We start from the raw sequence: 15,705 nt of genomic DNA, 5'->3' as shown, positions 1-15,705 counted from the left end.
GCACACATTCCGCCTGTGCTTTATATCGCCGTGCCAGCCTTTCACAGCGACGGAAAGCAGCACTGGCTGGCGGGGAGCGACACAGAGGAAGAATGAGTGTGTGTGTGCGAGAGAGAGAGAGAGAGAGAGAGGGCAGGCTTATATAACAACAGCTCTGGGAGATGCTGGAGCGATGAGGAGATCCTCGCCGGACAATAAAGCAAGGAAAACGGCGATCTGAACGGCCATAAACTGATGGGTGATCGCACGATATGAGGACGCCGTGCGCACCGCGCCGCCGCTGAAGGTAAGGCGCACGTTCAGGCATCCTCTACTGTAAATGGTGGAGGCACAGTGAGGGGTTTTAAGATGGAAGACCTCGGCTTCTTAAATAGGTGATGCGTGCTTGCTCCCGCTGTTATTCGTTTGTCCGTCAACCCACCGCCCATATCGAATCAGACACGTGGGTTTAGTTTTCGATAAAATGCAGCATCGTGGTTTTGTGCGCGTGAAAACGTGGAGTTGAGCATAACTTGGACACTGGGGCTCGGTGGGGAGACTGCTCATTGTGCAAACTGTTGCTTCTGTCCTCGGGAACACTACCGCACCCCTACTTTTTTTGTGGGGTGGGAGGGTGGGGGGCTGAGATGAAAAGTGGAGCTGAAGGGCATCACAACAAAGCCTTACTGGATATTATCGGTTGTGAAAGAGGAGAACCTCATTCCGCGGGGCATCAGCTGAGGGGTGTACTGACATAGCTGCTGATACACCTGTTTAGACTGTAAGAAAAAAAAACGAAAAAAACGGGTTTATCAAATGAGTATGAACGGACACAACATCAGACACATCAGAGCAGGGCTGCGCTTCACTGCTCCTCTCCTCTGTGAAGTGTTGGGCTTCACAGAACACTGTGAGCACCAGGGCGCTTTACATCTTAATTATTCACAGATCTTCAACATCTCATCTTTGCATTTTCATTTCGTTTTTTACTCATCTCTGATTCCCCTCTCCATGTATGAGGCCTGCACACTGTTATATGATAATCCCCATTTCATAAGCGCCCATAATACCCTCTCTAGACAGTTTTTGATCACATGATGCTATTCCACTGAAATAACCAAGGCTCTGATTGTGAAGTTGGGAGATATTTCTGGCTTTGAAATAAATCTAATCCAAGATGAACCTCTGGATTGAAAATGTGTCCAATTTATAATCTGTATTAGATTTGGGGTAATTTTATACATATATATATATATTTAAATCTGCAAACATAAAAAAGAAAGAGGATGGGAACTCAGAGCAAAAGTAAGCATTGGCAGGGGGTGGATTTAAAACCACATAGCAGACACCAAGGGACGTGTTGCAAGATGCTGCAAGACAGAAGCACAAGCTCATATGTCAACATGAGCTGTGCGTCTAATCCACCAGCCATATACTTCCCTTCCCTTTGATTGTGCTGACATACAGAGAAATACACTTGAGCTTTAAATCCAGCTGCTTGTTTTTTCCCCCCCTTCTGTTTTGTTCCTCAGCTTTCCCCCAAGGATCCTTCCTGGAGTCAGTGACCACAGCCTTGGATATTAAATCCCTCTTTGCTGTGACGCATCCATCGTTCCAACGCTGCTATTGGAGTCTGTTGCAACAAAAAAAAAAAAACAAGACAATGTGCCGGATGTCGCGGCTCTTTATAAAATTATGAGGTTCTAAGTAGGTTACAGATCATCTCGCTTCTAATTCATGAAATGGCCTTCCACTGAGGGTAGAGACGGTAAACGGTGTAGGGATGGTGGCGCCTCTCTACAAGCTGCACTGCCTCTTGAAGCGGGCTCAGATGCTGCTGCTCTGCCTGGGCATCGCCTATCTGATGGCCGGCAGCATCCTGCTCCTGCAGCGCTCCAGCGTCCGAGTGGCCCAGCCTAACCTCTCCAGCCTGCCCCCCCTGCTGTCTCTCGCAGCGCCCCCTACTGCCCTCAGGGCGGCGGGCCTGGGCGTGAGGGCGCGCTCCAGATGGGCCGCCGTTCAGTCTGTTTCCGGAGGGGGCTCCAAGGCAGGACGGCACTGGCCCGCTTCCCGAAGCCTCGGGGTCCAACACTTGCATCGCCGCTGGTTTCACAGTCTGCTGCCAGACAGTCCAGAGCAGAGAGCTTCTCTCCCCAGGAGCAGCAGACGCAAAGGTAAATAATTCTACACACATTTCAGCTGTGTCTGTAAACAGAGCTAGGTTGGCCCTCGCGTTGAACTGGCGTTGCCTTTTGTTCGGGTTTCTCATCGTAAACCACCTCAGAAAACACTGCATCTTCCTCAGGGCTAACTAGCCTGCACTGATGAGTTAATATAAGCATTTGAACGCTGACACTGTTTGCTCTATTTAAATTAATTGGTGTGCCAGTGAGAATTTAACACCTTGAAAGTGATAGTGAGCTAAATACTATTTCTAACTCACTGGCTCTAATGAGTCTAATAAGTCTTAAACACAGAAATAAAACCGTTCTTGTAGATTCTTAAAACGTACAGCTGTAACTCAGCCAATTCAACCAACATCTTCCAAAAGACATATTATCGGATAGACTCGTGTTTTTTTTTTTTGTGACCTTCTCCCAGAAGCTAGTGTGGATTTACCAGTTGCTTCCTGCCATTGTACACCTGTAGCGCGACAGAGCTGAAGCAGATATCACAAACACTGGAAAAACAGTCCTGCGATCTGAAGCAGAGCAGCAGAAGAGAGGACGTGGGACTGAAATACCCCGAAATAAGATGACTGAGACGGTGGTGTTGGCGGTGAATAATATATGAGGGAGCAAATGTTCCATTTATTTTCTATTTTGTGATTTACGCCTTTACCTAAGATGACCAGGAGCCGAGGGAACGGACTCTCTGCACTGGAGCCACATACTGCACAGGCCTTATTCCACATTTATGAACAAATAACTATGACCTTAGAACATTTAGAAGAGCTTCATTATACATTTATTTGACATTTTACTTGTGGGCGCTTTAGATCTTGCAGATGAGGAGTGGAGCTCGCTTATTCTCGCCAAGGAGGAGAAGTCAGACTTGCGCCAAAGTATCTCCTTGAAAATAAATTAGTAATTATGAAGATAAAAATGATATCGTTTCCTGCTTGAGCTCTCTGTTAAGAAACCTTCCCCACACTCCAGTGCTTAGAGATATCCCTGGAGATGAACTCTGTTGTTTAATGGCGCCTGTCACTGCCTTTGCCATTTTGTTGAAATGATAAATACAATGGAATTACGGCTAGTGGAGCATTTGTTCTTCCAGCTCATTCTTGAAAAGCATCCTACAAGAGCTCTTAATCCTTTTTTTAAACAGACACTACATGACCGCTCAGTCACTAAGTAGGGTAATACAGATGAAAAATGTTGGGAGGCAGGAATGAAATCAGTTTCAGTAAAAGCCATCTGGCAAAGTCTTTTTTTTTTTTTTTTTTTTTTAAAGTATTACCCAGGACACAGAATTAAATTAGCCGGGCCTTTTGTGCCCTGGAAGAGTGACTGGTTGAGGGATTCAGAAGATGGCAGGGCCCCGCTGTTGGGGATGTTATTCCAAAACATGCACAGTGCACTTACAAAGAAAGAGGTCAGTTTACTGATTAATGGAGTCGATGTTGGCAAAAGTTTAGTTTGATAAAGATATATTTTGATTGGACAGTAAATTCAGTTGAGTGAACACGGCGAGGCTATAGACGTCTGACTCTTAGTTCGCATGAAAAACTGAATGACTGAAACTCTGGTCGTCGAGCTACAGGAAATCACTGCTCCTGGCCAAACAAACAAATTAAAGTTGTTGCTCTTCGGCTTGGATTTTCTGTAGAATAAACACACGTTAACTGGCAACCATAAGAGATACTGCTCAGTCCTTGGCTTGAAAAGAGCCAGATCGGCTGTTTCCTTCAGTTTTGCAATTTATGTTGAACTAAGCTAAGCACTTCATAGTATAGAGGCATGTCCACATGAGAACAACATTATATTATTAATAAGTTAAACTCATTCTTCATATTGTCAAGTAAAAAGGCCAACAGTGTTTTGGATTATTGTCTGGTCAAAAAGAGTAATATGAAGAGGTAACCCTGGGCTCTAACAATTCATTTACCCGATGACAGTTATTCCAAAGAACAAATTAGTGTCCAACAATTAATATCATAATGAAAAACCATAGTTAAAATGACAGTGTATTTCTGGTGTTTAAGAAGCAGTTTCTCGGCCGGTCGAACAAAAGCAGGGGGAAAACGCCAAAGGCCGACACGTAAGACGTGTCTGCTCACTTCGAGTCAAGCAGAAAATATAAGACGCTAAATCAAGACCATACTGAGGTGTTCAGCCGAGGCGCAGATCTCATCCATCCGACACAATCTCGTTATCCAGATCTCACAGCTGAAGTCTCTGGACCAGAGCCCACATGTCTGAGGTCAACGCCGATTATCAGAGAGCTTTAAAACAAATCTGATCATAAATCACTGGCTGCATAGAACAAGCAAAGACAATAATTTCCCAAATTTGATTATTAATTTGGCGGCAAACCGCTGCTACATAACACACAAAATAAGTCGGGAACCTCGCTTCTTGCGAGGCTAAATTCGGCTCTCTGGTGTTTCTGCACCGCGGTCACTCATTATTCATTGACTATGATGTAATGTCAGATCAATGTTTTCCTTATTCGGTGGCTTATCATGTCCTTATTCAGAGGCTGATTCCACAGAGAGTGCGGAGCAGCAATAACATGTCACGGCCAGATGGATAGAAAAGTTTTCACGCGCGTGATATTCATAGATTCAGGAGCCCTACCTATTCAAACATTCTATAACGAAAGTGAAAGATGCATAATACTTTATGTCTGCTGTTGGAAACTCTATGCCTCGCAGGGATGAGCCACAAATTCCTTGATGTGCATAGTACGTCAGATATATTGCACACCCAGTGGCGTGCAGATAGAGTAAGTAAGAAAGAAATCTTACAGGAGTTGTACAGGAGGAGCCATATTCTGTGTTATTTCAGGTTATTAGAGTTTGTGTTGATTCTCTTGCAAAGTTTTATGTCTTAAGTTTATTGGTTGCACAGGCTCACTGATGAATTCAGGAGTTGTTTGGAGTCTTTCAGTATCAGCATCACCCTCTCGAGATGATCGCCTTTCGCCATTACTTGGGTCAGCCCGCCGCGCTCCGAGGCCCTCTTTAATGTCCTTTAGATGACTCCCGCCACATCGCTGAGGCCATTGTGCGGCGGATCCAGCTGAGAGGCCGTGAACCACCTTCAGCCCACTTTAATAGATGCACAGAGTTACTGACCGCGACAGTGGCGCATGTCCTCATACTTGGCCATGCTGCTATTAGTCTCCTCCATTCAATCCTGCGGGGAAGAATCAGCTCCAGCCAGGCCATCTGTCTTAGTGTTTAAGAAAGCAGCACAGTGTCAGGCCTGAGTGCAGTCACTTCTATCATGTCTCGGAATTCAGACCGCTTTCCTCCATTAACCCGCTGCTGCAGCTGCCTGGGGCTTCTCCTTCACTTTGATTAAAGCAATGACCGGCCTCATTGGGCGGTTGAGGTGGGAGGGGGGCAGGGACGGCGGGTCTCACCTTGGGTGATGCCTCTCGAGATACTTCTTTTTTTTTCTACGGGCTTTTGTTAGCACTTTCAGGCAGCAGCTGGTGGTGCTCTCCGGCGTTTGTCTCCCGAGGCACATGTGGCTGGTGACTCAGCCTCGCCCCGGCACAACAGGCTGGACGGGCTTCAGAGGACATGGACTGAGGACTGATTGAATCACGAATTTGATATGATGACGCTCGGTCTGCCAGAGATTTCACGGTCCATTGCTTGCTTTCTCACTGTGCACCTTGCTGCTGCCGCGTCTCTCCAGTCCCAGTCACATTCTGCATGTCCTTCAACACTTTTTAAATCCTCTCTTTGATCGGCTGCCATTCGCGTATGTCGACGCTGGTAATAAACATAAATTGGGAGCCAAATCCGTAGTGTCCTTGAAACCTGCAAAATACCTATAAATACAAATTCTTACTAGGGATTGTGAAATAAACCACAAAACCAACAGTGGGGGGGTGAGAGGGGGATTTATGTGCATGCACCGCGTGCACACTTCGGGCTGCTCATACAGTATACAGCGTCTGCATGAGTAAAAACAGCTAGCATATAACTAAAATTATACCAGCCACAGACCCAGGGGGAAAGATGTAAATGAAGTCTGCAGACAAAAGAAAGGCATACACTACGCTCCACACAGAAACTGGTATTTAGAAAGAAGACTTTTATGTGTCAGCTGAGTGGAGTTTCATGTGGCAGTGCGAATGTGAAGGATAACATCAAAGACTAAATTTGGGGGCCATTTTTATATGCAGCCTTAATCTTGTCAGCACATCATAATAGTCTGTCGTAGCCTATTATGCGTCGCATCCTTCTTTCCACAGGCGTGATTTTTGTTCTGGTGGAAGTTGGTTCGTGGTAATGTATGAGTAAGAGCAATGCACACGGGAGGATAAATCAGGCCTTGTCATGTTATAAATTAGTTAGATATTATGGCACACAGTAAACACTGCTGTGTATAATTACCGTGAGTAGTGATGATGCACAGGCTGCTTTGGCACCGCTGCTGTTAGAGAATGCGTCGAGAGCCAAACTAAAGACAGAGGAAGCCTGGTTTATGTCCAAATTGAGTTAAAGACGAGTGTGTCAACATCCATTTACAGCTAACTGTGTGTGTATTTGTTTGTGTGTAAAACAAAGCGCATTCACAATTATCATTCAAATTATTATCATTGGGATTAGGTGTAGTGTTTTATAAATACAGATAAACAGTTATATCGGGTATAATTCATGGCAAATTCCTGCTACAGTTAATTCTTTTTAAAGAAATAAAAATAATATGAATTGACCGCAAAAATACATGCATTTTTGTGCAGGCTCGGATACAGTTCGATAAGAGGACTTTTCAGTCCTGGAAGCATTTTAATCGTATTTTTTTTTTTTTTTGACACATGCAGGAACCTACATCGGCTGCTTCCTGCACAACGCAACTGACAGAGCCCTCGGAGGAACGGTGCTTTATGACCTGCGCAAAATGACCAGTTCTCTGTGTCAAGACACCTGCTCAGAAAGGTAATGTGCTCACCGCGGGCTCCTGCGAAGCGACCACAGAAGGCCTGCTGTGTGAGTAAAGGCTTTGGATCTCAGTCCTCCATGAATGCCTCCTGTGTTCGGATCTAGCGGAGAGCCAGGTGGCTGGATGACAGTAAAAGATGAGGGGGGCGGGCGAAGAAGGGGAGAATGAAGAGCAAGCCAGGACAGAAGGCTTGATCTGTTTCAGAAGAAGGAAGGAGGGAGGTGTGCGAGTCTTGGAAAGCTTAATGAGCTGACTACAGCACTTGGTGAATAAATCAGTGGTTAGCAATGTGGTTTTTATGTGGCAGAGGTGTAAAAATCCCAGAGTAGGTCAGTTTGAACTGAATTAGCAGGATTGATTTGTTCCACCCGGGAAAAAAACAACAACAAAAAAAAAACACATGACATCGAGAGGCAGGTGGAATGTTTCAAAGCGATCTCAAGGAATGATCTGCTTGAATTATTCCTTTTTATAGGTTAGCAGCGAGGAAGCATGGGAGCCCCACTGAAACAGAGCAGCGGAGGACAGATGGATGCAGTCAGGCTGAGAGTTGCGTCTTACATTTGAAGCCCTCTGAGTGTGCACACGTAACAACCCTCCATCCATACGCATTGAAAGCACTCGTGCTTGTTACCTGAGCCGGCCAATTACCACGTTGAGCAAAAGTAAAAAGTCAAGGCAATTTATGGGGAAGCTTCAAAGGACGTGCATGAAAAGGTCAGTTTTGATGGGGTCTCTGTTTTTCCCAAGGAGCCGGGATAAAGGGAGAGAAAGGCGAATGAGTCACAAAAACCTTGATATGTAAAGTACAGATCAGAGGTGAGTGCAGTTCAGCCAGGAGAGGGCATTACAAAGTCAGATGAGTGCAGCAGGAGGAGTACTGACGAATATCGCAGCAGATTTAAACGGTGGCAGTTTGAGTTCAATGATAAGTTTGAAATGTCAGCTAAAGTCCAGTGGAATGGTGAAATCTGAAAGAATAGGTTGAGGTTGTGGACAGCCCTTTGCTAGGGCAACAGCCTAACCGTGTTTATCTGCGTGTGGTTAGTGGGTACCAGTTTGCCGGTCTGGAGTTCGGAGCAGAGTGCCACTGTGGAAACAGGATCAGTAGCCCACGGGCTCCGGAGGAAGACTGCAGTCTGGTGTGTCGGGGCGAGAGGGATTCTCCCTGCGGCGGCGTGGGACGTCTCTCCATTTACAAGGTGGAGGAGCAGCTGCCAGGTCACAGAAAATGTGAGTCAACTTCCCCTCGGGGAAGACACATCACGGTTGACTATTTATTCTCGGCACAAGCTTCACTGTGGGGGTTCTGCACGGACAAGCAAAGAGATAACTGAGCTTAAATTCTCAAAGCAAATTAAAACATATACATATATGTACTGTGCAAAATTCACGTGGTTCCAGTCCTTCAAGTGCTCCTACATTAACGCTGTCATCCGATGGTGGGTTCAAACACACCATTGTGCTGCTGGAAATTCTCACAAGAGCAGGAATCATTGAACATTTTTAAACCAGTGAACTATACACAAAAGAGGATTTTCTTTGCTTTTTGTAGTATCCGTGTGTATATGAGATTAAATCATGACTTACTCCTCACTCCACTGTGAAATGACCTCAGAGAAAACTAGAATAATTGCTTTGCGGATGAATGCCTTCGCTAAACAAGCTACATTTTACATCCATGTCTGTCCAGAAACCTTATATATAAAGTGTGTAGTGCTACTAATTTCAAAGTGTTCTTGCAAATCATTACGATGCCTCAGTGAAGTTGATGTTCGACTTTTTAGATGATTTAGAGGCGCGTGAAAAAAATATTTCAGTATTGCTGTATGTATATATTAAGTTGAGGGCAATATTGGACAAAAATGTTCACCTCTGGCAAAGAAGGAGTTTTTAGCTTGACTGTATTCAAATATATGTACAAACTATATATAACAATAAATAGCCAGTATATAATAAAAAATAATGAATAACCAAGGTCCATCAATGAAATGCAGCTCTACCATAACTTCTGTCTCCTGCATGGTGCATTCACTGACATCAAGGACAAAAACAAAAATCCACAGCACCGTTGCAGCCTTATCCTTTCTCCGAGTTTAGATAAGATGTTTGTTGACTGAAATAGCTAGCTTCCTTCGCTAGCATTAGCCTTTTTAGCTACAGGAGGCTACTTTTGTTGTGTTGCAGGACTGACTTACATGTTTTGCATGTCACAGTAGAATGGCTTCATCTATAGTCAAGTATTTCCACTTGAAGAACCGCTGCCAATGTGCCGCAACGCCCCACTGCGATACTCACCTGTCTAATCGGAGGTGTCCATGTTGTTATTGTCATGTGATCAGTGACTAGTCGACATTGTGCATAAAGCGTCAACTAATCGACTAGTCCAGAAGTTATTTAACAACAGAATTACATTTTGTCTCTCTCCACAAAATGCTGGGAGCTGAGACGCATTCCTTCGAGCTCTGTTTAGAAGTGACAAATCTATCAATCACTGCTCAGCCTTTTTTTTCTGTCTCATGCTCACATGGAAAGCTCGTGTGGTGCGTTGCATTACTGTGACAACTCTCTGTGAGCTGTCGTCACCAGTCTCATCAGGTTTGAAAATGTGACATGGCAGAGGAGCTGATGTAAATGCATCCTCTTATTTTAGTGTAATGAAACCTTAGAAAAAAAAAATGTACAGCACATTAAAAATATGAGGCTGAAAATAGACCCGGCAAATTCACTATTTGTTTACTCATATGTGCCACAGTGCCCAGCTGTCATTATATTTTGTAGGAATGAATAGACTAGGGGCTGAGTGCCATAGACACGGGGGAAATTTTTATTTATTTTTTCCATCCAAAGCTTTAGCTTATAATAAGAGAAATATAACCTAGTCCTATACTTTCTTGTATTTCGATGTATTATTTTGTCTATTGAGAAAATGTCCTCCACCAAAGATGTGTTGAGTTATCTAAGTGATTGGCCTTTATCATTTAGGCTCATTAGATTTATTTTTCATAAAATCCCACTCATCATGCGTTTCAGCATGTCTGGTGACCTTCAGTCAGAGTCTCTAAAAAGTTTCATAAAAATCTTGGCATGGCCATACATACCCAATTTCAAATTGGATAAGTATTGGATTGGTCCTTCCACCAGTCAGAGCCATTTGGTTGTACACAAATTCAACTGGTTGACCTGGCTGATCTTTGCCAGAGAATTATCAGTTCCCAGTGACTCAACACCATCTTTTAACCCCAAAATAGTGTGGGCAAGGAAGTTCATTTGGCTTCCAGGCTACACAAATCCATCAAATCCTATCACCTCAGCAGACTATAACACATTAGACTTGATTAAATTAAGCATATGCTGTATATACATATAGTATATAAATGGAAGGACTCTTTAAATATGAGCACATATTTTTAATATGTGTTGTTTTTACTCTGTAAAGCTGATCTAATAGATTTCTCTTAAAAGTGTTTTCAGCGGTTTAAACATATGCACACCCTGCTGTTTCTTGCATGGTCGACTCCATTATATAAGTATTTCATAATCATAAACAACATTAACATGCACGACTGGAAGCTTCAGTGTCTCTGGAGATTAGATGCTGAGTTGGTAAACAGCCTATCAGAATTCAGTCAAACGCAGGAAAGTAGCTCTTGCAGACATTTCTCAGATATTCACCCTTGATATGATAAGAATAAATGAATCCTTCCTAAAGCAGGTCAGTGCTGGGGAATCCTGTCAAAGGCTTTTTAAGTTACTTGTGTGCCGCTGTTGCTAAACCTCCTCATGTGTGTTTTGTCTCTCTCTGCAGTTAGAAACATTCACTACAGCGGCTGCTTCAAGTTGGTGAAAAGCACCATCGGCACCTTCCCCATCTACTCCTTTCAGCCGAACCTAACCACACAGTCCTGCATTGAGACCTGCACTGATAAGGTGAGAATTGCTTCTCCGACCCGGCGATCAGCTCGCTGAACACACTAGCGTGGCAGTGGTTTTACAGCTCAGAGAACTCTCTCCTCTCCCAGGAGTTCCAGGAGTGGATTTTGCTAAGTATTTAAACTTTAATGTGGCTTTAATGAGAAGAAGATTACTGCACTGAGATCTTACTGGACAGAGCTGTATCTCTAAAAGCAGAAATAGCTGCTAGAATTGTTGTAGATCTTCCAGCGGTAGCCGCAGTGTGATTAATCCGCACTGTGTGCTGTTTGCATGCATACATAAGTTTTCTAAAACAAATCACTGCAGTGTCCTAATGCATTGACATTGAGTGTTCTGACCTTCGGTGGCTGGAAACGTGAGAAAAACATAATAAACAAAAATGAAGCGTGGAGCGGGGAAGTGATGCAGACTTTCCTGCTGAACCAAGCCGACACATCACCTGGGAACAGAAGTCTTTGGATGGAAAGATGGGCATGATGAGTCATTAAAAAAAAAAAAACTTTTATGGTTTTGGTTTGCAGGAGCTCCCGCTGGCTGTGCTCAAGAAGCCCCACTGTTTCTGTACTTGGACGTCATCTGTTTTCAACCTCAACCAGCAGTCGGAGAACCAGCAGTGTATGGAGAAGGCTGCTCTGAACCGCTCCACCAATTCCACTGAGCACGACCACTATCAGGTGTATCACACACCAGTGCTCGGTGAGATATTTAATATACACATTTAATATACATGTGCAGTGGTGTGCGGGGTGAATGTAAAGGCCCTTTCTGATTGGTTTTCCAGTGGGAGACGGGACAATGCAATGATGAGTTCACTAGTTCATCCCCATCCCATTCCGCCATGTCAGTATTTTTTACGCATCACACACCACAGTTAAAGTTCCAGCCTCGCTCTCTTCCTGCAAAATGGCCTGTAAAAGTAGTCCCTGATAAAACAAGTCTATACGCCGACGCTGTCAGGGAGCATTGTGTTATTTTCTCAGGGGAAGACCGCAGAGTGAATGACAGAGGAGGAAATTACACTTAAAAGCCATGTTTGTCCCAGACGTTCTAAAATCTCTCACTCTGATCCACTTCTTTGGTCCTGCAATCATGCCGCAATTTCTGTCACATAAGCCTTTTTTTTTTTTTTGTTACTGCCCTGAGAATGAATCCATTTGGGGCAGAAACGGCTGACAAAAACTGTCCATCTAGACTCCAGGTGCAAAGAGAGGATGTTTCTGCCTCAGAGATCCAGCTCCCTGGTGGCTCTTTCTAGTTTTCCTGGTGCAGGCAACACCTGGGTACGGCACCTGATTGAGCTCGTGACTGGCTACTACACAGGCAGCTTCTATTTTGATGGCACTCTGTACAACAGAGGTGGGTCAGGCCTGGCATACTCTTGAAATAAACGGTTATGCGATGGTGAAATATCGCGCCGCGGCTGAACATTGTCCATTTACGTGTTCATGGGTGGCAGGTTTCAAAGGAGAGAAGGACTACTGGAAGAGCGGACGCAGCATCTGCGTAAAGACCCACGAAAGCGGTCAGAAAGAGATCGAGATGTTTGATTCTGCCATCCTGCTGATTCGAAACCCTTACCGCTCACTAATGGCTGAATTCAACCGCAAGTGTGCCGGACACCTAGGGCACGCCACAGATGCACAGTGGAAGAGTAAAGGTAATACATTCGATAGAGTCAAGTGGATTATGGCTCCTGTGCGCAATGTTCTGCTGTGGTTGTTACAGCAGCCGCAGACCTGAGGTCATTCAGCGTCTGTGACACTCACACTTACGTCCTTCTATTTCTAGTGACGCCAGCAATTGTGGCCTCTTTTATACCATGGTAACACAGTACATATCCTTTCTGAAAGGATTTCCGTTGCGTAGATGAGGGATGCATCTTTACACACTCAGGTGGCCAATCAGTAACTCTTAAGCATTCAACCACAGTTGCTACAAGGAAGCCAATATATTTAACCAAAAAAAAAAAAAAAAAAAAAAAAAAACACTTCCTTGACCCAAATGCAGCCCCAATAGTATATTTCTGTACCTCTGCTGGTTTTTCTCGCTAATTTGGATTATATTTACAGAGGTTTTGAGGTATCAACATTTTGTGTGTTAGCGGTGGGGGGAACAGCTCGTGTGTTTTTACAGCACTGAAAATTCACATTTTAAACAGAAAGTTGTGCAAAAAGTTGTTTTTTTGACCCAATAAAACTGCTGACAGCAAGTTCTCTGCATAATGCGCAGATAAGTTTGGACTGAAGGCTGGTAAACCAACACAGTCACACTGTACTGTAATATTTCTTAGCTGCAAACAGAAGCATAATATGTGCTACTATTAGCAACCAGTTCCACAAACAACTGCTAAATAAAATTAAATTTAGTTGTTTGTTTTTTTTTTGTTTTTGTTTTTTTTAAGTCTTACAGATGCAAAAATGATAATGAATCGTCTGGTTTCATAACATTTTAAAAACACCAGTTAATAGTTTCCCATCCACACTGATCTAAAAAAAAAAACTCTCCAGTGTTTTTATTTTAACAGCCTTTGTCATAACCACTAGTGTTTTGAGACTGAATTTCTCTCACATTTACAGAGGTTGTTAAAATAAAAATCTCAGGGGTGTTTTTAAGATTCCCACATTGTGGATTTGAAACTGCTGTGTCGGCTTTTTTAAATGATACGAAACAGGCTGATTTCCGCCATTTGAACATAAATCATCTCTAAGAAAAGTAACTGATATCTGTGTGTGAAGCTCGGTAAAAGCAGCAGTAAATAATTTTCACCTGTGACATCTTTTCCGGCAGAATGGCCAGAATTTGTCTCCAGCTATGCCCCCTGGTGGGCATCCCACGCCCTGAGCTGGCTGAAGTTTGGACACCGGCTGCTGGTGGTGCATTACGAGGAGCTCCAGAGATCTCTTCTCCCCCAGCTCCGTCTCATCACTGCCTTTCTGAACGTGACCATGACTGAGGAGAGGCTGCTGTGCGCTCAGAGCAACCAAGACGGGCATTTCAAGCGCTCGGGGTCCCAGCGGCCCTCCTTCGACCCGTTCACCCCTGACATGAGGCAGATGATTGACACCTTCATTCATACCGTTGACCAGGCGCTGCAGAGCAGGAACTTAAGCGGACTTCCACGGGAATACCTCCCCAGATGATGATCCCAGACGGTTAGGTTAAGGAGGTAGTCCTTTCAACGACTGGATCGGCAGGGGGCTGCGAAAGAGAAGTTTTTCACCAAGTGTTCTGTTGGGAACTGAGTAGCCCCCCCCCCCCGACTCTTTGATAAACCAGCCACACTGTGAATTGCTGTTGAGTCATGGTGACACAATAGAAGTCGCTGGAGAAAACATGACAATTCATTGTGAAATCCAACAGTGAACAGTAATGAAAGCCTCGGGGCTGGGACCACCTCTCTGAGAGCAGCAAATATGACAAATACTCAGAGAGGATTTGACTTGATTTGTTCGCCTGCAGAGCTGGGATTATCTAGCAAAGTGCTTTACAGCACAAATACCAGTGTGTATATCCAGGACAGCCTCGTTTTGATTTTCTCTTCCTCATTATAATTTCCTTTCGTAAATATATATATATATAAATATATATTATGTTTTTACCATACACCCATGATAATAAAAATGAACTGTCATACTAACACAGATGGTAAACATGAGAGCATTACTCTGGGAGATTCCACGTGTGGCTCTACGGACCCTCCATGCTACCGGTTTCACTTGACATGAACTCAGAAAGAAGTCTGTCGCAGTGCTTCTGCTGTAAACTGGATACGAAATCAAATGTTTCTATGAGACTTTATTTCATTAAAAAGCATTCAGTTTCAAATGAGTGAAGTGTTGTGCGCTGACACGAGATGGTCTCAGTTCAATGGCCTGAGGTAAGGACGCAGCTTTGTGTATTTTGTGTCGGAACGCTTCCAGTTTAGAAGTTTACAGGGTTTGTGTGCCCAGTGTTCACTCTGTAAGCACAAAGGAAAGCAAACACTCACGCTCTCTGTAAAACTCAGAGCAAGAACCTGGACTGTGTGCTAAATACGCATCTGCAGGTCCTGATATCCACTAGAAGGACTCTGCCACCTGGTGGGCGAATAGGAAATAACACAAAAGAAGCAAACCCTTTTGTTTAACACTGAGAAATCACAGAAATGTTGTCATTGTTATACTACATACAAAGTTGTGATGGCTAACTACAATAGTGGTAGTTAAGTGTGGCGATAGCTGCAGCAATACTGAAGGAACACGCGATGCTGGAGAAATACCAAAGGCTGAAAGAAATAGTAAGGTGCAATAGGTGAAGGTGCCTGTGGTGATAGGAATGCTTCGTGTGTGTGTGTGTATGCATAAAAGAATTTCACCAATCCATGTACCACTGTCAACTAAAACTGAAAAGTAAAGTTTCACCAAGGTCAGAGTCATTGCAGGGCTTTCGTTTGTTCTCTCGCTATCGCGCCGACGCAACAAACTGATTCCGGCAACAAGTCCAAAGCTTGATTTATGTTTATTTTTGGTTTGTTGTTTTTTGTTTTCCCATTATTTACCCGTCATCACTAACATCTCAGGCCGTGCACACCCATTCGGATACATCGGAAATAGAATAATGACTTCAGTGGAAAGAAAATCTGAGGGAGAGCAGAGCATCTGCGAATGTGGAAAATTCAGTTACA

The 15,705-nt window shown here is 44.0% G+C and overlaps 1 protein-coding gene across 1 annotated transcript; it reads left to right on the top strand.

The window, feature by feature from the left end:
- Nucleotides 1-27: 27 nt before the first annotated feature.
- Nucleotides 28-14,867, top strand: wscd1b (WSC domain containing 1b). Its single transcript, XM_047608065.1, has 9 exons — nt 28-286; nt 1,512-2,153; nt 6,988-7,102; nt 8,155-8,339; nt 10,915-11,036; nt 11,564-11,738; nt 12,234-12,398; nt 12,499-12,699; nt 13,830-14,867. The coding sequence occupies exons 2-9, from the start codon at nt 1,763-1,765 to the stop codon at nt 14,180-14,182; spliced, it is 1,707 nt and encodes a 568-aa protein (XP_047464021.1). The 5' UTR covers nt 28-286; nt 1,512-1,762; the 3' UTR covers nt 14,183-14,867.
- The last annotated feature ends 838 nt before the right edge of the window (nt 14,868-15,705 follow it).

Source organism: Mugil cephalus, chromosome 15, assembly GCF_022458985.1.
Source record: "Mugil cephalus isolate CIBA_MC_2020 chromosome 15, CIBA_Mcephalus_1.1, whole genome shotgun sequence".
Taxonomy (NCBI): Eukaryota; Metazoa; Chordata; class Actinopteri; order Mugiliformes; family Mugilidae; genus Mugil; species Mugil cephalus.
The sequence above is the reverse complement of the archived record's forward strand: the minus strand, read 5'-3'. Positions and strand labels throughout refer to the sequence as shown.

Excerpts from the sequence above, each read along its gene's own strand:
- wscd1b (XM_047608065.1), top strand. The coding sequence starts at position 1,763 with ATGGTGGCGCCTCTCTACAAGCTGCACTGCCTCTTGAAGCGGGCTCAG. Across the intron at positions 2,154-6,987 it reads CAGGAGCAGCAGACGCAAAG|GAACCTACATCGGCTGCTTC; the intron begins GTAAATAATTCT and ends TGACACATGCAG. Across the intron at positions 7,103-8,154 it reads CAAGACACCTGCTCAGAAAG|TGGGTACCAGTTTGCCGGTC; the intron begins GTAATGTGCTCA and ends GCGTGTGGTTAG.